Source organism: Oculina patagonica, chromosome 1, assembly GCF_052425735.1.
Source record: "Oculina patagonica isolate OP01 chromosome 1, crgOcupat, whole genome shotgun sequence".
Taxonomy (NCBI): domain Eukaryota; kingdom Metazoa; phylum Cnidaria; class Anthozoa; order Scleractinia; family Oculinidae; genus Oculina; species Oculina patagonica.
In genome coordinates this window covers 572,856-596,854 of record NC_135758.1, presented here as the reverse complement: position 1 = coordinate 596,854, position 23,999 = coordinate 572,856, and the positions used below count along the sequence as shown (strand labels likewise).

Genomic DNA, 23,999 nt, shown 5'->3' with positions numbered 1-23,999 from the left:
GCCAGGCGGAAAGCAATAGCCTTTTCACGGATAACTACCAGTACTTTCCGCGAGCGCGAAGCGAAAATAAAAAAAAAAAAGCGCGAGGGGAAAACGGCCGCAAATTTTGCACGGCCATTTTCCTCACGCTGCTTATTTTTCGCTCCACTGGCTCGATAGACTAAGAAGAAGAGAGGGTGTGCTCGTAGTCTGTTTCACGTAAACCTTTTATTTTACCCGTTATTCAACAAAATCATCATCATGCCCAGATATGGCGAAGAAGCCCTTGTTATCCGTCATGCGTACATAACAGATATCCTGCGATACATTCTGTGCGATTACGCAGGATTGTTAAATATTTGCATGGTGGTACAATAAAAGCAGACGGGAAGAAACGACTAGAAACAGTTTCCGTTTTTTTAAGCTTAACGTGATAGCATTTGCAAAGCCACGACTAAGGCCTTTTCAATCCTGTTTTGCACCTTCCCCACACCCTTCACAAGAAAGCGTGTTTCCATCAAGTAACGGAACGCCGCCACAACGCAGAATTTTGTCTCAGTGAAAATCAAGCTCGAACATAAATTCTCCTCACTTTTTACCGTCATTTTTAAAAATATGTTTAGAGAATTTGTTCGTGCATTATTGTACGAGATCGACTATTATAGCTTTCACTCAGCTGGTCTGTATTCGAGCCTAGTGGCCCATCAGGCTGGAGCTTATCTCGAGTTCCTTAGCATGAAGGGACAAGGAGCATTTCTACCCCCCCCCCGGATGAGATGCTAGTCTATCGCAGGGTTACCCCCCCCCCCCCTGGATTGGATGCTAGTCTATCGCAGGGTAAACCCCAGCAGTAAATTCACCGGGGCCCGTTTATACACCTGTATGGAATTGCATTTCCTAAGAACACAACGTAGTGCCACGGCGAGGGCTCGAGCCAGGACCGCTTGAGTCCAGCACACCAACCATTAGGCCGCCGCGCTTCACACTATAGCTTTCAGACTAAGAGATAATTCGATTGTCTCAGAAGAGATATCCGTCTCAAATGGGTGTGAAAACCGGACACAATATAATTTGAGTCAAGTAACTCTTCTTGAGTTCATCCGTCTAGTTACCATCCGTCTGAAGTGATGGAAAAGTAGACAGATCCAATCAAACGAATTATCCATCTAAAACTTTAATCGTCTTTTTTCAAACTAGGATATAGGAAGGCTATGACGAGATAATGTAGTTATTACCCTTTGGAAACCTGCCACTATTCATAATCACTTGAGAAATATCACGACATAAAATACTACATGTAGACACTTTATTGAATCGAATCTATTCTTATACAAGTGTGGTTTGTGTAAACATGTTGCCATTTTAAACGTCGATTACAACACTTATGAGAAAACTTACCTTCACCATATTCATTGTCACAAAGATCGAACAGTTGATTTTACAATACGCACATTAAAAATTGCTTGCAGTCCGTTCCTCTCTCGAAGTTATTTCTTCTTAACTCAGTGGGGCGTGAACCCAGGAGGGTTAGGCCCCACTCCCTTCTCGCCATATTCGTAACCTAGGCAACAACCGCTCGTCGGTCTTCAAGAGAAGAGAGATTGCAAGCAACACACGAATTCACTAATTAAGCACAAATAAATTTTCTAGCAACACATGAATGCTTGACTTAATTAAATACTACAGTCACTATATTACCACTTTACTATGTTATTTCCCACTTCATTTTAATCTTACTGGAAAGGTGTGAAGAGAATCAGTGAAAACACAGTCGAATCTCATGCTACATTCATTATACAACATACATTTAATTTTAGAACTTTGAAAAAACTATCGTCTTACATCACACGAGAAAGATTGTGTGAAACTTTGCTTTTCATTCACTTCACAAAACCTAAGCACACGTGTTGGAATATCCTGGGTCCTGCTATTACAGAAAACCGAATCATGAAAGCAAAACACGGGAACTTTAGCAGTTTGTAGTCCTACTCACAGCGAGAAAGTTTTACGATTTGTTAGACACCGATCGTGAGAAAGGGTTTTCGCATAAGCTCTTTTCAAACGAAATAGCAATGTCAAAGTAAGGAGAGCTAGACTGTCGTTTACCGACCCTAAGTTTTATCATAGTTTTCCAGTGAGAGATGCCGATCTGGTAAAATCTTTATACTAGCCTCCAAATCTTGCCACAGTTAATAACAATTAATGTTTAGGATAACAGACACACTTTTAAATTCAATCTTTGGACCAAAAGTCATCACCATAACACATGAGCTAGGCCTTACTAACGGCCTTTAATAAACGAAATGAAAAAGGAACTAGTTTCCCCTTCTCGTCCTAAAATCACAACCTTTGAAATAAATCTGGAAAGGTTTTCACAAACATGTAGCTTCTTAATGAAGACTTTTAAGAGCACAAACTAATTGTTGACTCGTTTACTACATTTAATTCTACTACTTCCACTTCCGGAAAACCCGAGTGGCGTTTGAAGTTTTCCCATTGACCAGAGTACAAATTACTCCCGACCCCACCCTCCCACAACTGAAGAAATCATACCTGAGGGGGAGAGTATGAGGACTGGTTGACATTACAGTGGTCTAGATTGCTCGACTTAATTATTCCTTTTGGCGCAAAGTCAACTGAAAAAAGCTCGAAATACAGAAAAGTCGAGATATACCTGCCATGAAAGCTGAGCTTGCCATGAAAGCTTTAAAGGCCGCAGAAAAAAGTCCGCCGTTAACCACTTTTACAAAGTTAACTCAAGCGCGAGTGCCATACTTAAAGGTTACTCTCTAACACCTTTTTAAACAAAGTGGAAACCACTGGTCACCCTGTGGTAGTTACTCTATCTAGACTGCTCAGTCCCAGCTTGGTTGGTAGTCCTGGGACACACGTCGTTTTTCAGCCCTAGAGTATTGGTTGGTAGGGTCACGTACACAACCCATTATATCTTTAGCACTTCCAGAACATCTGGACTTCCACGTTACCTCACGTAACTGATTTGGTCTGGTTGCAGAATCGGGCGCAAAACGCGCGAAGTGATTCCACATTGACGCCACAGCTCCGAGCCAGCTCCACCGCCTCCGGGGTGGCCCGGGTACCACTGCAGGTCACGCCTTTTCTCTGGCCTCGTTTTGGACTCTCGTACGATGCAGCTCCAGTCAGTAATGTAACCAGGCCTTGGCCAGTTTGACTCACGAAAAAGCGACAGCAGTTGATGATCTGATTAAATCGCCTGCAAAAAAAAAAAAAAATAGTTATTAAAAGACCATAATTTGCTGAAGTTTTTACCCCTGTGGAAGTTATCTGTAATAATGTCTAAAGGGAGTATTGCTAGTAGTTCAACATTGTATTTGAATAGCGACGAGGACTTTACACCTGGCAAAGTGCTTTTTCTGATTGGAACAACCCTTTGAGACATTTAAACAGACCTTATGAGCTTTCCTGCCCTCTCTTGTGAAATTTAGACCTCCTTGGCCCTGTTCGATTCTAAAAAAGTTTCTGATCACTCATATTTCTTCCAGGTGGGTGCTGTCTAAGGAAACAAACAACCGAAACCTATGAAAGTGAACACGCACATGTACATGTTCACTGTCATTTTGGCCACGTTTTGGGAGAAGTCGTTTTTTTTTTGTTTATTCGGTGGAGGTTTTAATTCCTTTAATTTTTGGTGGTGCAGTTTTGTCTACCCTGGCGAGGTTTTTATTCGAACTCTGTTGAACACAAATGTTTCACCAGGTCTGCTCAGAAGTTCTTAGCGACTGACTCCTCTTCTTTTCTGTACTTTGCGCAGTCATAACTTGTCTGGCCACTACTTGAAATTTCCTGAAGGTCTTGATACAAGGAAATACCTTACTTACCACACAGCCACGTCCTCATAACGTCCGCGTCGCCGCCCTCCATCCATCGTCTCGCTGTCTTTTTGTGCTCTGATCCATCTGGAAAACAACGGACTAGGATGTGAGATTGTGGACAATTTTAAGATGGACATTCAACCAAAACCAAAGGGGAACAACAGTGAATTATTACATAACCCCCTCCCAGTTCACCCTCACAAAACCGACCTCAAACCTCTTCCCTTAGGAAATGTACAACAGCTAACAGAAAATGTTCGCTGATTGGTTAACAGACCTGTAAACCAACAAGAAGACTTAAGTTTGGTTGTTGCAAATACGGCGTTGTAAAAACGGTTTGGCGAAAGTTTGAGTATAAAGCGGTCTGACAAGAGTGTGATTGAAAATACAACTTGATTTACCTGTTTCCCTTCTTGAACTCCTGCTCCAAAAACTTAGTAGCCTCTCTCGCTCCACTGTCGTACTTCTTTAGTTCGTCAAGCGCGGAAATCACTACAAAAACACGGATTAATCAGCATTGATTAAAAAGTAACAACAGAAAAACCAACACAAACTACGTACAAGATCACTTTCATAATAATGGCGTTATTTGGCCATTAGCACTAAAGAGGAAGCCAAGCGCCGCGGGAAAACTTGTAGCTTGCTAAGCGGTGGAAACATGCAACTGGAGCCGTGCGCTAAAAAACATGTAAACGGTGTCAACCGTGAAAAAACGTATAACCCGTGCCAAGCGCGGGAAATATGCAGCTGACAAAAAGCGCGGGAAAACATGCAACCGTTGTCTAGCGCGAAAAATCTTGTCACCGTTTCCAAGCGCGGGAAGAAATTGGGTTAGCCAAATTCGCACCACTGGTCTACGTTTGTACATGATTCTGAGGAGAAAACGCCCTAGTTCTGATTATTTTGTACACATAGAACGACTTTTTTTAAACAAATAAAACGACAAGCATGATGAAAGAAAAACAACTATTAATCTTACCTTGGATAGGAATTATAATGACAAGTTTCTCTGAGACGATCAGTCGTCGTACCAGATGAAGCTGAGTACACAGTGCCATTGCATCAGGGACAAGATAAACTGTACCACCACGAGGAGCTGTCTTAAGGGTGCTTTCCAGTTCAGCAACTTCAGACTGCAAACAGTCAAGTAAGACGCTTTAATTCGTTTACTCCAAAGCTCCAAATATTTATTAGCTAATGACATCTTGTTCCTGCGCTTTGCGCATTCACGCTGTGTCTCGTTCTGTCGAGGTCCCATGAATAACTAGACATGAAAGCTGGTTGCCGTAAATTTTGTACTGTACAATTTACTAAATTACCTGTAGTAACTGTTGAGCCATAACCTTCATCACTCTGGATCTACGATCTTGATTTCCCTGATGGACAAAAATAGAAGAACACATCCGTCGTAGAATAAGTAAATTACAACTTCAGTATAAGAATCTATATTTTAAAAGTAGATTTTAGGTAAATTATATGTATTGTAATTTTAATCTTAGATTTTATTACTGGACATCTTGTTAAGACCAGCATTTTTTATAAATGCTGATAGATTTCTTTCCAGTTTAAATAAAGCTTTAATTTAATTAATAATTTAATTTAATAAAAAAACCGCATGAGCGCGAGTGCAATACGCGATTTATGTACACGAGTGATGTTTTGAAAGTTCTCAAAACTGCCAAGGCAAGTGCAATTTGACAACTTCAAAACATTAATGACCTTAAAGCCCGGGCCAAACGAGGATAATAATTAATAATAATAATTTAATACTTATTCGCCGCAAATTAGCATATGAATATGATCAAATGCGCCTACATCAAGTTAATTTAAAACTTAAAAAGAAGGAAAAAAAAAACAAACAAACAAACAAACAAACAAATTTACAAATATTACATGAAGATATATAAGAATACAATTAAAAACTTTCCTAATAAAAATCGAAAACTCAAGATTAAAATTAAAACTAAATCTAAAACTAAAATTCGTGGAAGTCATGCTAAAAGAGGCTCTAGCTGTAACACGCAAATGCTTTCTTGAACAAGTATGTCTTAATTGTTCGTTTAAAAAGATCGTAGCTTTTTATCGTAGCTTTTTATAAATTGCCTTAAAAGTTAGGATCAACATTTTGTACTCGATCCTAAAACATACTGGAAGCCAGTGAAGACGTTTTCAGCTGATGAGGGACCAAACGAGAACGAGAGTCCGTCAAACTCTCGTCGACTCTCACGAAAAACTTGAGCACGTTCAAAGTCGATGAGAGTGCATGAGAGTCGACGAGAGTGCATGAGAGTTCCATGCCAAACGAGAGCGAGAATTTGAACTCTCATCAACTCCCATCCTCGTTTGGCCCGGGCTTAAATCACGGCTTCCACCAGTAATTTATGCAGTTTTTTTACCAACAAGAATCAAGAAACTTTGTTAAAAATATTATAATAAATTATGTCATACGAGCAGGTCTTACCACAGGCGATGGAGTGTGTCGTTTATCAGCAGCCATCAGTTTTTCTCGTTCCGCCATCTGTTGAGGTCCTAGAAACTGCTTAGTGTTCTGATCCCACGCAAACGAACTCAGCTCCTGTCGATAATAACATGCATATCACTGGAGAGTAAACTACAGCATTCTTAATAATCAATCGACGTGAGTAAACATCATTCACAGTAAGCGATAGTCAAAAGGCGTCAACTGCTAGACGCAAGATGGGAAATGAAAAGGAAAGTGGACGATATTTTATGTCTAACATCAACTTCTTTAAAAGGCTCTGTCCGACTTTGCTGTTTGTTGCTGTTTCAAAATGGAACAAAAATCTTAAACATCTCACAGCTCATTTAGGTATTGAACCAGAACGTTCTAAAACAGTTGCAAAGAGAGCTCGGAAACTTGAAAAATTGGGGAAAAGATGTATTTTTTTAAAAAAAATTGAAGACCACGATTTTATATAACAAAATTAAGCTAATGCAGTCTGTCTGTGAAGAAAGAATGTCATTCCTCGACTGCAGCCCAGGTTCCCTCAATAGTAGAATGCATGCCATGGGTATAAAGACAGTTTTATTACTTACATTTGAATGTACGATGTGATTGATAACATTGAAAAACTGCAAGGGTGCAATATATAGGTGATAACTGTAAACTGAGGTGTACGGCGTACCTGAGTAGAGGCAAGCTTCATTCCAAAGCTTCTTAGACATTGAACTCGAACTGCAGCCTGAAACAACAAAATAACCAGTTATGAAACCTAACAATCTTAGTAAGGAACGTTTTGCAACAGCCATGTTCCTACCTCCAGGTACTGACAGTCCCTTGTGAGCCTACTCCAATTCCGGTCGAGCCTGCTGTGTATCGTGGCCAGTGGTGTAAATCCTAACAGCGACACGTCTTCCGGTAGACCACGTGTTTGGACCCAGTTTTCGTCGAGCGTCTCATCCAGGATACTCCGCCATGTTGCTAATCTTGGTAAAGGAACTAAGGCAAAAACAACAACGATTTCTCAAAACTAATGATTATCGCGGGAGAGCTCTACCATGCAGAGAATTTGATAATGATCACTTCTAGAGCTATAAACGTTGAAATTGCAGTCAGGAATATTCATAACTCAAACATTTGTCTGTCACTGACTATTATCAAACTAGAGCTTATTAGATCTTTTAGTAACCTACACAATGGAAACTTCACAAAACTGACTGAAGATGGATGTTTTAAAAAAGTAAACGCAAGTCCTCGCAAGGCAGTGCAAGCACATGCAAGTCCTGGCCAACGGAAGTCAGCGAAGTCAACAGTTAGTCTACAAAAGTTGTCAATCTACGCTGACTTGGTACAGAACTCCGCTTCACCAAAAGAAAAGGAAAAAACGGCAATTAAATCGCCTAAACAACCATAGTAAATAATAATCAAACTGTTTGATTCACTCCAATCCTACCTGCAGCCATGATCTGCTCTGAAGAAGGAAACTTGTTTAGGAGAGTAGCCATTCTGGACCACAAGGCACTGAGGCTCTAAAAAGAAAAAGAAAAAGAAAAAGAGAAACAGCGTTTCGATTACGTACTATCAAATTCGTTTTGCCAAGTTGTACGGGAGTCGTGTAGCAATGTAGTGAAAAAAAAATTAATGCTACGCGCGGATGCTTCACAAACTCTGCACTGGACATAGCCTACAAAACAGGCGGTTTATCGGGTCACATCGTGGAGGGCGAACACGAGCACGAAGCGCGAGGGCCAAGCGCCTGCGCGGAGTGTGAGACAGGAGCTTCTCTCTCGCGGTCGGCGCTGGTCCTCAGTCCTTCGCACGCGAGCATCGCGCTTCGCGCCCTGTTGACTACATTAAACACCACATATCATCCTAACCAGCTGGATTGCTTTTAGTCTTTTTTAGTTCCACTCTCTCGAGACGCTTGTTCGAAGGCCGCAGTAACAGCCGTAGCGGCTGTGTTGTAATCTCCGGAAAAAGCGCTCAGAACTAACGGAGAAAGCTGGATTAAATGTACAAAAACATCGACCTGAAAATATATTTCAGACTGGATTTTTAGTTTTAAGTCTGCCAAGTAAAATGGTTTTGGGTCTCCCCTCTCGGGATATACTGGCACGGGTAAAGAATGATTTGCTGAATTAGACAAATGACGTTTTTCAAACCAAGAATCCATACCTCAACACAAGTCATGACCAGTTGTCCATTCAGTCTCAGCCAGTCCGTCAACACTTTGATTGCTGGTAGTAGTTTCTGTCCTGCTATCGCCTTCAGTAACTTAGACTCCACACAGTCTCGAAGAATCTCAGCTCTGGACGCTATGGATGACTCTACACACAAAAAATCCAATATTGATGGTTTAATTTTGTAGAAGAATACTCGACAAATGACAGGAACCCATCAAGGAGCAAGGATGAAAATGGATTCCAAATTACACTAGCAAAGTGCAGGCGTTTGCACTGAGATTAAACGTACAGACAAAGGTCAACGCGCAAGGCTCAAGCTTGGCTCTACTACAAAAGTCTCCAAAACTGCATTACGCAGGGTGTCAAGTGACAAATGGCACTTAGAAAATAGGAAAATAGGAATGACAATGTCCAAAAAATAGGAAATAAATAGGAATTCTCACCCCAAAATAGGAAAAAATAGGAGGATTTCTTTGAGTTCTATCCTCTTAACACTCCCAACAGCAACTTTGTTTCACAACCCAACGCTTTAATATTTAACAGGCACAATGGCATACATCCACAATGTATTGCCGTATAAACAAATGTTACCAAGCACAACTCATCCTACAACAATTACCAGATTCCAAATTTCATTAGATACTTCACAAGATGCCTTTACTTTAAGTCATTAGACCTTTAAAACTGTGAGAATAAAAAGCTAATTTTTTTACAAACCGAAACAATGTAATGTTCACTTTCACCAAATGTATGTTTTTCTTACAATAAAAGCCAACCACGACTTTGAAAAATCAACAATCAAAAAGTCCAACACTATACTGTTTTGGCTCTTTTAGCAGATTGGGTAACCTTAGCTTTGCTCTCGTTTTTGGCAGCATTTGCTGTTGAGGACATGGCCTTTTCTAACAGTCTGTGCTGTTTGTCAGTCAACAGTTTTCTCTTTTGTCCTATTTTCTCCAAGCTTTGCATTGCTTGGTCTCGCTTGGTCTTAGCAGTGTCAAGCATCATTGTGGCTACATTAACAGTTTGTTTGTTGACAGCTGAACATTGCTGAAAGGGCATCATTAGTTCATCAGCCGCTTTCAAGTCTGCTTTTACTACTTCTTCCTCTCGCATCAGAGTATCCTCACTATCTTGCATGCTATCAAAAGCACTGAGAAAGTCTAGGAACGAGTTTCAGAAGAAAATCACTCATAAAGGCTTTAAAGCGGTCTTTTTTGTCATGAAGTTTCAGTTTTTTGTAGAATTTATCAATTTTATTGACAATTTCATTTCAAATATTTCACAATGTTTCTGTGTACCTGAGAAAACCCTAAAAAATAGGAAAAAATAGGAATTTCATGAAAAAATAGGAGAAAATAGGAGGCAGGCCAAAAAATAGGAAAAAATAGGAAAAAATAGGAACTTGACACCCTGCATTACGTCAATTCTGAACACTATAGTGCGCAAAATGCCCCCGACGATTTTATGAACGAATCACGCAAGAGTATATTTACACCAAGTGAAATTCAAGCCTCAGTACAATTTGTGATTGCATGACCGTCTTACCCGTTTCAGCGTCGCTCACATCACTGAACAAATCCGGTCTGAACATTTTTCCCACTGACACTCCATTCTGTCCCAAGAAACCGGCCTTGAATCCCAGCTTGTCCTGAACAGTTTGATGACTGGGAAGCTTCTCAGTTGATCTAGGGAACGCTCCGTTCTCGTGGTGCTTTCCATTCGCAGAAGAGAACACAGTCTTGGGCAGTGATCCAGTGTTTCCGCTCTCGTTGTCCGACTCACTTTCGATGCAAACATCTTCACTGTCTTCCTCCTCGCTCATCAAATCATCCAGCATTTCGTCAATCTCTCCTCCGCCTTCGCTCAAATCACTATCTTCGTCCTCCTCCTCGTCTGCTGATTCATCCAAATCACTTCCACTGCCGCTATAACTCTCGAAGCTGTAATCGATATTTCTTCGCCTCCGTCTTCGTCGCCGATGTTTCATGACCTTCTTGAGTTTCTTTGCTTCATTAAAATTGCTCTGCGCTTTGCTTCCCTGCACAGAGTTTTCATGCTTGGATAAACCGTTGTGCAAGAGCGCGGCATTTGTTGGCCCATTTGCTACAGGGTGTTCGGGATTGGAATGTTCTTTTGCTAAGAAGTTCTCAAATGATGAAATACAGTTTTGAAGAAGAAGAGAAAGAAACGCTAAGGTAAAGGCTGTTGCTACTGACGATTCTTGAGAACCTGCGAAAAATTGAATACATTTCTTACAGTACTGCCTGGGAGAATTCAAGCTAGCTATGAAGGCAACTCGCCTAATGATGTTCAATTATTATTGCTTTTAGGTTTGCATTACTACGCTCTGTGATTGGCTTGAAAAACTCGCGCCAACTTCTCAACCAATCAGATGTCAAACCAAATCCAATCACGACTTGGTCACGTGTGTTTTCCCGCGCTTGGCGCCCGTTACATATTTTTAATCTGGGTTCTAATTGGGCCATTGTGTTGTGTTCGGACGTTGTGCTCGGCATTTTAATTACTTTGGTTTTGGTTTCAGGATGAAAATGAAAATGGCTGAATTTCCATGTTAGACTTTGCAATAAACTAGTTTTCTTAGTTCTTCTTCTTGTACTCCTTTACACTCTGGTTTCAACGTTTTACAGGTATTTCACACGTGACACACTTCTCTCACTACACCGACAATAACTCACCCTTTGACTGCAATCTGGTCACAGTGGCTATTGCCATGACAACCAGTTTCACCATAAGAGAGCTACTTATAACGCCCTCCACGTCATCTGTGACGTCATGCTCCAGGCCGCCGCCATTTTCCTGAGAGGCGAGACCATTCTCAAGTGACGGCTTGTTTGTGCCTGAGGAGGCTGGGTCCACAGACAGGACACTACTGAAGTCCTGTAACACAGACTGACACAGATGGCCAGTGTCCTCGCTGCTTATTTCAGGCGAGCTAAAGAATAAATTCACACAAAACCTTCAGTTACAAACGAAGCAATGATGTTCAAGTTGGATTTGAGAAATTGTAATATGCAAATGAGCCGTCTCTCTCCACATAGAATAATCTGTCTCTCTCCACATAGAATAATCTCTAGATAATTTGGTGGAACATGAAACATCACAACATATACCCTTTAATACTCTTTATAAATTCTGACGCTGACTTATTTGAGCGTAAACAACGCTCATAATGTACTCAAGACGTTTCGACCGAGAATCTTCGGTCTTCTTCGGTTGTTATCATGGCATAAAAAAACGGCTTTTTAACGGTTTCACATTTGTATGCGTGCGCGAGTGACTAATACAAATACACGCGAACGCTGCGCGAGACTATGAACATTATGTAAGTGACTTATATACATCAGGGATGTCTATGTGTTCATTTCCCGCATTCTGGTCCCTCTGCGAATGCCACGCTTCTAGGAAAAGCCTCTTGTGGTAATCGCCTGCCTTGTCCACCACCGCTGCATGATTGAAATCCATATCATGGCCAAACGTGTTCGCGTGTTGCGCGATCTTAGAGTTTTTGTCGCAAACACGGACTGCTCTTTGATGTTCTTTAATTCGAGTAGCTAACGCTCTGTCCGTTTGTCCATAATAGGTAAAATTGCAGTCAAGGCAGTTAACTCTGTAAACTACACATCTAGACTGGAATGCTGTGAGTTTGTCTTTCGGTCTGGGGAAGCGTGTGCGTAACGTGTTAAGTGGTTTAAAGCCAACTTTTACCCCGTTGTTGCGTAGAACTTTTGAGATTCTTTCAGTTACGCCTTTCACGTAGGGTAGAACAACAAACGATGTTGCGGCATCATTTGGAGTGTCGCTGCTGTCTGAGACACGACGATTAGCTTTGCGATGAGAATCACAACTCTTGATAAACCGCATTGGATAGTTATTGTTCATCAAGACTTTAACCACGTCCAACTTCATAGCAAACATTGAAACGGGAATTTATAACCTTCCCCAAAGCTCTAAAGCGACTATACGTGCATCTGTGGTCAACATCTTAAAAAACAGTAAACCTGAGGCAGTTTCTAACATCTCGAAGCAACAACTTGCTGCAGTAAGGAACCTAAAACAGGATCCTTCTGTTACCATCGTTCCAGCAGATAAAGGCAGATCCGTTGTTGTTATGAACACGGTAGATTTACAAAGAAAAGATCGCCACTTTGTTAAATGATACCAACACGTACGAGAAGATTACCGACAAACGCAGGAACCCCACGTCACGAGTCGAAAAGGACCTTCCAGTCCTTGCATTCAGGACCGTGATAAAACTCAAATGGAACCCAAATTATATCACCACCTTCACAGCACTGATGCAACCCCTGCAACCTTCTATGGCCTTCCTAAGATCCACAAGGCCCACATACCTCTTCGTCCAATCACCAGCTGTATTAATGCACCAACATACAATTTGTCAAAGCATTTGGTTTCTATCTTATCCCCTCTGCTGGAGGAGAGATACTCAGTGAGAAATAGCACCGCGTTTGCCCAGAAGATAAAAAACCAAGTGATTACAGAGGATGATGTCATGGTATCTTTTGATGTTGTTTCTCTGTTTACCTCAATCCCAGTAGAGTTGGCCCTACAAGTTACTCGCGATAGATTGGAGCGTGATATAACTCTAACGGAACGCACGAACATTTCCGTGAGCAATATCATGAGGTTGCTAGAGTTCGTTTTGAGGAACAGTTTTTTCACCTATGAGCAAGAACATTATCACCAAACATTTGGCTGCGCTATGGGTTCGCCTGTTAGTGCAACCATAGCCAATCTAGTGATGGAGTTTGTAGAAGACCGAGCGATTTCAACAGCCCCGCATCCTCCACGATGGTGGTACAGGTATGTCGATGACAGCCACGTATGCCTAAAAAAGGAGTATGTGCAAGAGTTTCATGACCACCTTAACTCTGTTAACCCGCACATACAATTCACTAGCGAGGTCGAAGGTGACGACGGCCTTTCATTTTTAGACACCGCAACAACTAGAGTGAACGGGCGCATACAGGTTAACGTCTACCGAAAGCCAACGCACACTGACAAATATCTAGATTTCAACTCGCATCACCCAACTCAACACAAGAGATCAGTGGTGAATACACTCCTTGAGAGAGCGGAAAATATCCCATCAACAAGCGCAGGGAAACGCAAAGAAAAGGAGCATGTGGTTAAAGTCTTGATGAACAATAACTATCCAATGCGGTTTATCAAGAGTTGTGATTCTCATCGCAAAGCTAATCGTCGTGTCTCAGACAGCAGCGACACTCCAAATGATGCCGCAACATCGTTTGTTGTTCTACCCTACGTGAAAGGCGTAACTGAAAGAATCTCAAAAGTTCTACGCAACAACGGGGTCAAAGTTGGCTTTAAACCACTTAACACGTTACGCACACGCTTCCCCAGACCGAAAGACAAACTCACAGCATTCCAGTCTAGATGTGTAGTTTACAGAGTTAACTGCCTTGACTGCAATTTTACCTATTATGGACAAACGGACAGAGCGTTAGCTACTCGAATTAAAGAACATCAAAGAGCAGTCCGTGTTTGCGACAAAAACTCTAAGATCGCGCAACACGCGAACACGTTTGGCCATGATATGGATTTCAATCATGCAGCGGTGGTGGACAAGGCAGGCGATTACCACAAGAGGCTTTTCCTAGAAGCGTGGCATTCGCAGAGGGACCAGAATGCGGGAAATGAACACATAGACATCCCTGATGTATATAAGTCACTTACATAATGTTCATAGTCTCGCGCAGCGTTCGCGTGTATTTGTATTAGTCACTCGCGCACGCGTACAAATGTGAAACCGTTAAAAAGCCGTTTTTTTTTATGCCATGATAACAACCGAAGAAGACCGAAGATTCTCGGTCGAAACGTCTTGAGTACATTATGAGCGTTGTTTACGCTCAAATAAGTCAGCGTCAGAATTTATAAAGAGTATTAATGTCAACTCCTGACTGTAATTTTGGTATTTTTCGTTTAATATACCCTTTAGTTGATCACTTTCTTTATTGCTATCTCCTAAACAAGAAAACAACACTAAAAAAGCTCTCAACATTAAGAATGCTTGTCAAGCCTACTGTTACCATACACTCTTGACAAAACATGTCTCTTACCATGCATTTATACATAGAACTCTCCCCCCTATAATGGACACCTACCATAACCAGTCACTACATCATGGTCCACATACAAACACTACATTTCAAACTCCCATAAACAAACACCCTCTCCTAAGTGGAAGCTAGTAACTTTTGCTGGTCTCAGGGTGTTAACATAATGTGACATACCAGTACTTAAAATATTATAGAAGAAAGAAAAATGGAATGAGCTGATGATAAGACTCACTTCTCATGTTGGTACAGAACGTCTTGGAGGTAGAGGAAATAAACAAGAAATCTCTTTAACCTGGTTGGAATGGAAAGCAAAAAGAGTTAAACCAAATACCTAATAATATCATCCATTAATTTTACATGTAACGATATTCAAAACTTGTGTTGTTAGAATAAGGTTTAAAATCCAGCTGGAACATTAAGGTGCTCCACCTCTCCACCCACCTTTCTTTGGGTCGAGGTTCATCCAGAGGTAACTCCTTAATCCTGTGCAGAATGGACCTGTTCTTTTCAAAAATTCTCAGCAAGTTCCCTTCAGCACCTTCAAACACCTCCTTTGACAACAAACTGCAACAAACAAGTACAGCTTTGTCAAAAGGAACTCATTGTGTTCCAACAAACAAATCATATTCCCAAAAGTGAATTTATAGGCATTACTGACAACCATGGGATAAGTAGGGACTAAGAGGATAAGGACTGTAAGTACTTGACCCACTTTTCATTCAATGCATATCCCCTGCTTGATTTTCACCCTTCAAGGATAATCTTTTTTGCACAAGATCAGAAACAGAGCTACATGTAAGGAGGAACATCAATGTGGTACATGCCACCACTGCCTTGTTTCCCAAACATCAAAACATTATAAATGCCACGGGGCAATGGAACTCTTCTTTTCTTTTTTTGGTAATAATTCAAATTCAGGTAGTATGATTTTGTCTTGCATTAGTCAACATGGTAATAATTTATTATTAAAATAGAGCGGTTTTCACTTGAGTGTCAAAAGTAATTTGCGTTTGCTTTGGTTTTGCATTTCTACGCTTAGTGATTGGCTTAAAAATCTCGCGCCACTTTCTAAGCCAATCAGAACTAAAACCAAAACCAATCGTGACTTGCACGCGCACGTTTTCCCACGCTTTGTACCAGCTACATGTATTTGCTTCAAGTTTTGATTGGTTTACTGGCTTGTCTGTGTTCTTTGTGATTGGCCAGTGTTACACAGGAAATCCACACACTTCCTTCGGAAAAACTCTCCCGGACAGGCCCCCAGAATGTTACACAGGAAATCCACACACTGTACAAGTTTCTCCTGTGTATTTATCAGCATAAACTCAGCTCTTTAACTACATTTTCTACTCGTTCGCTCGCTCGCTAGAACACATAACATGAGCACATGGTTTTCTGCTTACGTTGCGAGACGTCATATAGCGTCCAGTCCTTTTTCGCATGAGTGCCTGGCACTTTACAAATTCCTTTAGAATACTGAAATTTCTCGACTTAACACCAGAGTAATTACTTTGGTTTTGGTTTTACGACACTCAATTGAAAACTGCTTTATCACTGCACTAGCCAGTGAACAGGCTACCCAGTGGTTTGCATGGTGTCCCCCCCCCCCCCTGCAAGAATGCGCTTGACTCACTCGGCTTTTCAATTTCATTTTTTCATTCTATATGCCATTACTATTTTAGGGGGCCTGTTCATAGCTATTGCCGTCAGTAACTGTACCATCTACACTGTAGGATTAAACAAAACATCTCACCATCTCAAATAAAAATATCCTCCCTCGCAGCCATAAGCCTTTGTTCCGGCAAGTGTTCCAAGTTGATTTTGAGGCATACCTACAATAAAAGGAATTGCTGGTTTTCACTGTCACGCAATCAAAAAATAAATTCGAAACCATTCAACTACAGAAGCTATGAATTTCAAATATTATAGATGATTAATAGATAAACAATTTCTCCAAGTTTCGGGTCTGTGCGGTGTACTGTTCGCGAGTTATTCCGAACCTTTCCAAGCAAATTTATAAAGCTTAGTATGGAGCCGCCATAACTGTGTCCTGCCGAGGGACACAGTAATGGCGGCCGTGATGTCAGAGAAACCATCTGGAACTCAATTCTGTTTACAACAGCGGCCATCCTTGGCTTAAGAGCTAGACAAGTACACTTTCACATAAACACCACTTATTATATCTGAAATGTTCATTCTGCACAAAATGGAAAGGAAAGGCCTTTTTTCAAACAAAACAGCTTTGTCACGGCACTCAGCTTGATGTCACATACGACAGAGAACTCAAATATTCAAAATGCTCTGTTTTAAAAACGAATGACACTATTGATCTGGAAATTTGCAAAAATATATATTTTTAGTTTATCTTTCGCCTAATGACAACGAAAATTTAGCATGCCTAGTGAATTTTGATTTCAGAATTTTATGACGTAACATGAAATCCAAGAACACAGTATCACAGTATCAATCAGGAAGTTCTGACTGCTAATAAAAGGATATCGCATTAGATCTCAAAGAATGTAAAAAATACTAAAAGAGGTTACAAACCAAACTTTTAAGTCACTGGACGAAAAGCCATAAAATACTGATAACTGGACATCATGTGAAAATTAATGCTAAACTCTAAGTATGGAGGATTTACATTACCTATATCAGGGTTGATAAGAGCTGCCTCAAAGTAAAACCTTTCAGCCAATTTGATGGCTTCTTTCCCCTCAAGATCTGACTGATATCGAGCTGTAACATTAACACCAAAAGACCAAATTACGGCATGCTTAAAAAAAGAGTGTATCTAGAAATAAACAAAATTGTATATTTCAAATTACACTGTCTTACCAATATCTCCTAAGAATATAAGACAACGTTGACATGCTCTTATTGCCCAAGATCCAATTTCATCATCCTTATCTTCAGCTGTGAAAAACACAAAAGAAATGATTACACTTTGTGAGTATTGTATTGATTAACAACAGACATACAGTAGTTGTTTAGGCTGGACATATGTAGTTGTTTAGGCTGGAATATGTTGGAATAAACAGACACATTTACAAGAACAAATCAAACTAGTTTAAAATCGTTTTTACCTGTTATTTTTTTTACACCACAACACAGACATACACTTGTGAGTGCTACAGGCATTCTAATAAAACCTTTGTTACAAAGCAGCTTATTGCCAATAATATTCTAGACATAGAAAATAGCCAAGATAATATTTGGCACCTGCTCATGCTAAAAGCCAATTAAGACAAATAAATTCAGTTCACAAAAAAGTTTCCTAAACAAAAAATTCAAAAACAAATAGACAGCATTTTCTTTGATTTTCTTCAGAATTATAGAAAATGTTTGAAATGAAAGTTGGAGAGAAATCAAAATATATGCAGTTGAGGAATGTTTGACCCTTAGCACTTCTCATTCTTTCTATAAATGTTTAGAAACTAAAAAAATTCAAAGCCAGATTTAAAGTAAAAAGAATTTCTTACATGGTTGACAACAACAACTTGGGACTCTTCTTACCTTGCCGACTAGAAGGAAATCCCCATGACAACACAGCATCCACAGTCAGCTGATAAGAGAGCTGAAGGTGTGTTAAAAGATGATAATAATACCCTGCTGCAGAGGATAGATGAGTACGAAGAACTCCATCAAGAGATTGGGTATCGTCCTCCATGATCTACAGATAACAAAAGTGAAAGATCAAACCCTTAAACCTGCAAAATCATGACAGTGGACTTTTGCGTGATAGCCAACAAGGCCATAGACCAAGTTGGCTTAAATCAGACGATATTTCACAAGATTGAGCAGGATAATTGTTTTGTTATTAAGAAAACTGTCAGCGAAATGCATTTTACAGCTACCGGCAGATAAGCTGTGGTCGTGGGGCACTTCGCAAGACTTTAGATGAATCTTGGCAAGCTCAGTATATCCCAGGATATCTGTTATGTGCTGTATGGATGACAGATAAAAAAGACATCCTGACCATATATAGGCAATGTGACAATTTGTTGAGCAACAACTTCTAATGTCTTTAATCATAAGGTTAAGTACACAGTCCCATCGATAATTTTGTGGTACATCAAGAGAAACCCTACTACATACAGATGATGATATTCTTCAGTTTCATCATTCTCCTTCCCAGAGACTGCAATCGTTTTGGTCCACCCCAAGAATGCGACCTCTGGCTGGACCCAATTCTTTGACCTTTGGCCTTTTAGACTTAATCAGATTTGAACAGGCAGATTTGAGGCTGACCAGAGGTTGTGATTCTTGGCGCTGACCAAAACGGCTGTGACCTCTGGCTAATCACTTCTGGGGAATGGGTCAGTGAGAATGTGGCCTTGTCATGTGATTTCTTGAAACGTTTACATATACAGCTATAATGTATTAAAGACATTTAAGTTAAGTACTTTACTATTACCTTTCTGTGATTCCGCAGCTTCTGGATAACATCGTAAAAAACTTTTCTCCAAAGCCGCTCTTCAGCTCTACGGCCATACTCCTTGGGATGGTGAAGAATTAAGTTCTCACACTGGGCTCTCAACCTGACAAAGTGAATTAATAACTGTCACCAAAAACTGTTAAAAGCTTTTGCTTGAGGAAACACCTATGATTGAATGGTTTAGCCAGGAGTATTTTTCAAATTTTTATTTAATTATTTTTTTGCGAAGGACATACATGTATTACACTTAAAGATTTCTAAAAATTATTGAATGTCAACAAAGACTTTTAAATTTGACCCAAAGGTTTTAACTGCCGACACAAAGGCTTCTAGATAATCTGAGGCTTGCTAAAGTTGAGCTAAAGACTATTACATTTCCAAAGATGACCCAATATCCAATATATTATTGGAAGGTCAGTGAATATTTCTGACAGTCTCTTCACTGATATTTTTTGCATGATTCTTCAAGCACACAATTTTTATGCCCCAAATTTACGAATGTATAACACTTATTATTCAACAAATTTGCATGATGCCAAAATATGGTCAGAAAGTCCTTGTTATCCATTATCCAGACATACAGATTTTTTGTGATATAAAGATATGTTTTGTTGACAATTTGTTGAATAAGAAAAAAAATTAATAATCATTATCATTTAGCCAACTCAGCCTAGAGCCTTGTCGGTATAGTACCAGGTGATATTCTGCCCAATTTTCATCATCATCATCATCATTTATTTGCCACTCTCGCGCATGGTTTGATGAATACAACTACCGTGATTCCCTGCAGGCGCGTGCTATAGAGGGAATCGGGTATTGTTAAACACACATCGTAATTATTAAGGAAATACCTTTGCCTAAGCAGAACAGCATCTGGGTTGAAAAGTTCATGCCACTCAACAACAGACCTCAGCTGAATGTCAATTCTATTGGCCAGCTGCATAGAGGATCTACAAGAACAGAAATCACATGTATACCAAGTTTACCTTCACTGATTCACTTACTTTATATTCTATATCTATTTATATAATATTAGTAATTTTTATATTTTATATTTGTAATATTTATTTTAGTGTCCCCAATTAGCTCTTTAGCTAAATAGCATTGACACTTATATAAAGTTTATGTATGTATGTATGTATGTATGTATGTATGTATGTATGTATGTATGTATGTATGTATGTATGTATGTATGTATGTATGTATGTATGTATGTATGTATGTATGTATGTATGTATGTATGTATGTATGTATGTATGTATGTATGTATGTATGTATGTATGTATGTATGTATGTATGTATGTATGTATGTATGTATGTATGTATGTATGTATGTATGTATGTATGTATGTATGTATGTATGTATGTATGTATGTATGTATGTATGTATGTATGTATGTATGTATGTATGTATGTATGTATGTATGTATGTATGTATGTATGTATGTATGTATGTATGTATGTATGTATGTATGTATGTATGTATGTATGTATGTATGTATGTATGTATGTATGTATGTATGTATGTATGTATGTATGTATGTATATGTTACCGGTATTGATAAATTTAATAAATCATATACCATGTTTACTTTCAATGACTCACTCAAATCATGAAATAGGGTAAAATGTCTAGTTGTGTATAACATGTGCACTACATGTAGCATCTTAAACTATAGTAAACATTATTCAGGACTGTTACAAGACACTTTATCAACTGAAGTTAAAAACCTATAAGGGTTGAAACATGTAACACGCTATGATTTATATTGTATGGAGCGTTTGCACCTTTGTTTTTATTTAGTACCATATTTGGAAAAATCACGGGAAAAAAATAACCAATCGATATTGCAATATTTGGATTAAACTCACAGTGCACGATAGCTTACGCTCAATAGCATACTTTTTAACCTTTTTTTTAACAAGCTTCGTTGAATAAAGTTAAATTTGGTTAAATTCTCCTGTTCCATCATCATTTTGTAGTCTGGAGAACTTCACTTGGATACAGTTACTGTAAGAAATTTAGGACCCTTAAGTCAGAATTCAAGTAACTCACAACAAAACTGAAAATGGTGTTGCATGTGTCATCACATGTATAAAGCATTCCATACAAACTCTTCATGTTTACAAATACCAGGGTTCGTACACTTTTTCAGGCCAAAAATTCAAGGACTTTTTAAGGACTTTCCGGGACCCTTCTTGGAAATGTCAAGGACCTTTTTTCATGAAATTTACCCCAAATCAACGGTTGATCAATATGCTTGCTGAAGAACTAAAAAAATCACTTATTTTGGCGGTCTTCTCATTGCCTTGAAGCCCTTTGACGTTCAATAAAAAAATCAAGGACTTTCAAGGACCGAAAACCAATTTCAAGGACTTTCAAGGTCTTGAATTTTTATTTTAACATTCAAGGACTTTCAAGGCGCATGCAAACCCTAAAATATAGTACTTGGCAAAACTGATAATTCAAACACTGTGAACGTGTGTTACACATTTCAACCCCTTATAAGTTTCTGCTAAAGGGACTTATTAGCTAAAGGTTTTAACAACTTTAAATGATGGGTCCAAAATATTTATTCAAGAATTTCTATAAAAACCTTATTTCTCAGCTGGGATCATGAAAGTCTAATCTAGCCTTGTTAAAATGAACTGTTCAAATTGAGACAACTTTAAATCTTACTGCATTTTTCAAAATCATATGAACTCTGAAATGTTAATCTTAGTCCATGGTTCACTTTGCAATGGGCTCAAAACGTTGTATCTACAAATGGTGATTGGTAGATTCCAGGCATAACTAATCGATGATCAATGACATCAATTGGTAATCATTGAGTAATTGATGGCCAATCAGTTGATTAGTTATTGATTATTGGCGATGATCAATGAGTAATCGATGAGTAATCGAAGCCCAAAAATTTTGTGGCCTATCGATTACTCATCGATGAATTAATTGCTCATTGATGTACGGTAATTAATTACCTATTTATGTTATTGATTACTCATCGATGACCCATCAATTACTCATCAACTATCATCCTGCACACAAGACACATTCCTTGTTTTCTTGTACCATTTTTTGTGATTTTCTATGTTAGTCATATTTTGCTTTATAACTGGCATTCTTGTTGACGAAATTACGCCCTCACAAAAGGTCAAATAACCTTCCGGCATATCAAGACGTGAAGGGGTAATCACAAATACAGATGATATTTCAATATTTCACTTTACCCAACTCTTTATTTAATAACAAAAAAATTGAACAGGAAAACCAACCAGTCTGGAAATGAAACTAACAAGTACTGTCTGTACGAGGCATAGTTTTTGGTCGGTGGATGTTTGTCAGCAAAGTAAAACTGCTTCGGCTTAGGAAGACAGCCGTCATAAGCACTTACATTACGCACCGGAACATCTGCAAGCACTTTTACTTTCTGTGCCTTTTACACGTGTAACCATGATATTGTTATAGTGTGTACAAGCTTGAGTATTAAATACTTTACAAGTTTCGGTTTTCAACCACGAGACTATATCAATGAGTAATCAATGCAATCGATGACTAATCGATGCAATCGATGACTGATCGATGCAATCAATGACTAATTGATGACCAAAACTTTTGTGGCCTATCGATTAGTCATTGATTACTCATTGATCATCGGCAATTAAATCAATGACTAATCAACTGATTACCCATCGATTACTCATTGATTACTCATTGATTTCATTGATGTCATTGATGTCATCGATTAGTTATGCCTGGTAGATTATGATCTATTTTGTTTCTTTTTTTAAGATTGGCTGATTGCCATCATAATTTTGATTCTCTACATAAAAATCACAATTTTTAAGTAAGTTACCGCCTCTTGCCTGTTTTCTTGTGAGACGAGTGTCTCATCTCTCTCTGTTTTGAGAGATGAGAGTCTTGTAATAAAATCTGATAGTCTCTATAACTGGCACAAATTTAAACAAAACTCATCTACCTGCACTACCCCCACCCCCACCCCCAAGGACTGTAGGAACCCAAGCCTTAATTTAATTTGTGACAACATTCTTTGAAAAACAATTTTGAATTCTACGTCAAAACCGGCCACACTTGGTAAAGGGGTGCAGATAAAAAGTGAAGCATCTAGCTATTTGGAGTAGAAAATTCTGTTATTGGTCAATAAAAAGATGTGTACAAATTTTGATTTAGCTATGTTGTAAACTAAGATTTTAAGGTGAAACTGTACAAAGCTAAGAAATTTTAAAATGTTTGAATCAATTTCAGATTTAGTAATTAATTTCAACTCTACACAGATGTAGCTAACAACCTTAATCGGTGATCTACAATGTAGAAGCAGTCTGATTTTACAATCAATCGCTTTTAGTTGAGACGTTTTTTATAGCACGCAAAGTGAAATATTCGAAAGAAAATAAATAAATCGTTACTCAATAAATAAACGCAATTCGTCAAAAATACCCGTTACAATTTTTAAACTGTCGCTAACTCGATCACGCAAGAAGCTTCGGGATAACTTCTGAGCGAGCACTAATAATGAATTTCAATATTTCGCTGGTTTTTGTCAGATTTATGCAAGGCTGAATCGCGATTATTCTTGAAAAAACTACTTTTGTTTGCAAGTTGTTACTTTCAATTCAACTATCAGTAGCTTGAATGTCCTTGGAAGAGTTTTATAAAGTGGAAAACAAAAACCTCGCCGTTATAAACCGCATTTCGTGAGCGTTTTTTGAGCAGAAGAATCGCTACAATGCAAACTAAACAGCGAAAACCTCTCACCTGTTAAGTCTACTTCCCTCTTTCCCTTGGACATTTGCATTGTTATCCTCTGCCACCGAAGCTTTTTTCATCCTCACTTAAGATAGTCATTGGTAATACTCCTTTGATGGAGCAATCACGGCCATAACATTACACAATTCTTTACGAAAATACAGAACTATCTCCTTCACTACCGACATCTTTGCTTCCTGTCG

The 23,999-nt window shown here is 39.0% G+C and overlaps 1 protein-coding gene across 1 annotated transcript; it reads right to left on the bottom strand.

Moving 5' to 3' along the window:
• Nucleotides 1-1,271: 1,271 nt before the first annotated feature.
• LOC144651599 (nonsense-mediated mRNA decay factor SMG5-like) lies at nt 1,272-23,999 on the bottom strand. Its single transcript, XM_078511545.1, has 21 exons — nt 23,806-23,999; nt 19,883-19,981; nt 19,011-19,134; nt 18,110-18,266; nt 17,432-17,509; nt 17,243-17,332; nt 16,350-16,428; nt 15,038-15,160; nt 14,829-14,888; nt 11,174-11,430; nt 10,023-10,706; nt 8,467-8,618; nt 7,745-7,820; nt 7,109-7,290; nt 6,977-7,033; nt 6,292-6,405; nt 5,150-5,206; nt 4,810-4,963; nt 4,232-4,322; nt 3,837-3,914; nt 1,272-3,211 (listed from the first exon to the last, which is right to left on the bottom strand). The coding sequence occupies exons 1-21, from the start codon at nt 23,874-23,876 to the stop codon at nt 2,965-2,967; spliced, it is 3,030 nt and encodes a 1,009-aa protein (XP_078367671.1). The 5' UTR covers nt 23,877-23,999; the 3' UTR covers nt 1,272-2,964.

Coding starts and splice junctions, on each gene's coding strand:
- LOC144651599 (XM_078511545.1), bottom strand. CDS start 23,876: ATGAAAAAAGCTTCGGTGGCAGAGGATAACAATGCAAATGTCCAAGGG. Junction 7,034..7,108: donor GGGACTGTCAGTACCTGGAG/GTAGGAACATGG, acceptor TTGTTGTTTCAG/GCTGCAGTTCGAGTTCAATG. Junction 5,207..6,291: donor GACACACTCCATCGCCTGTG/GTAAGACCTGCT, acceptor TTTGTCCATCAG/GGAAATCAAGATCGTAGATC.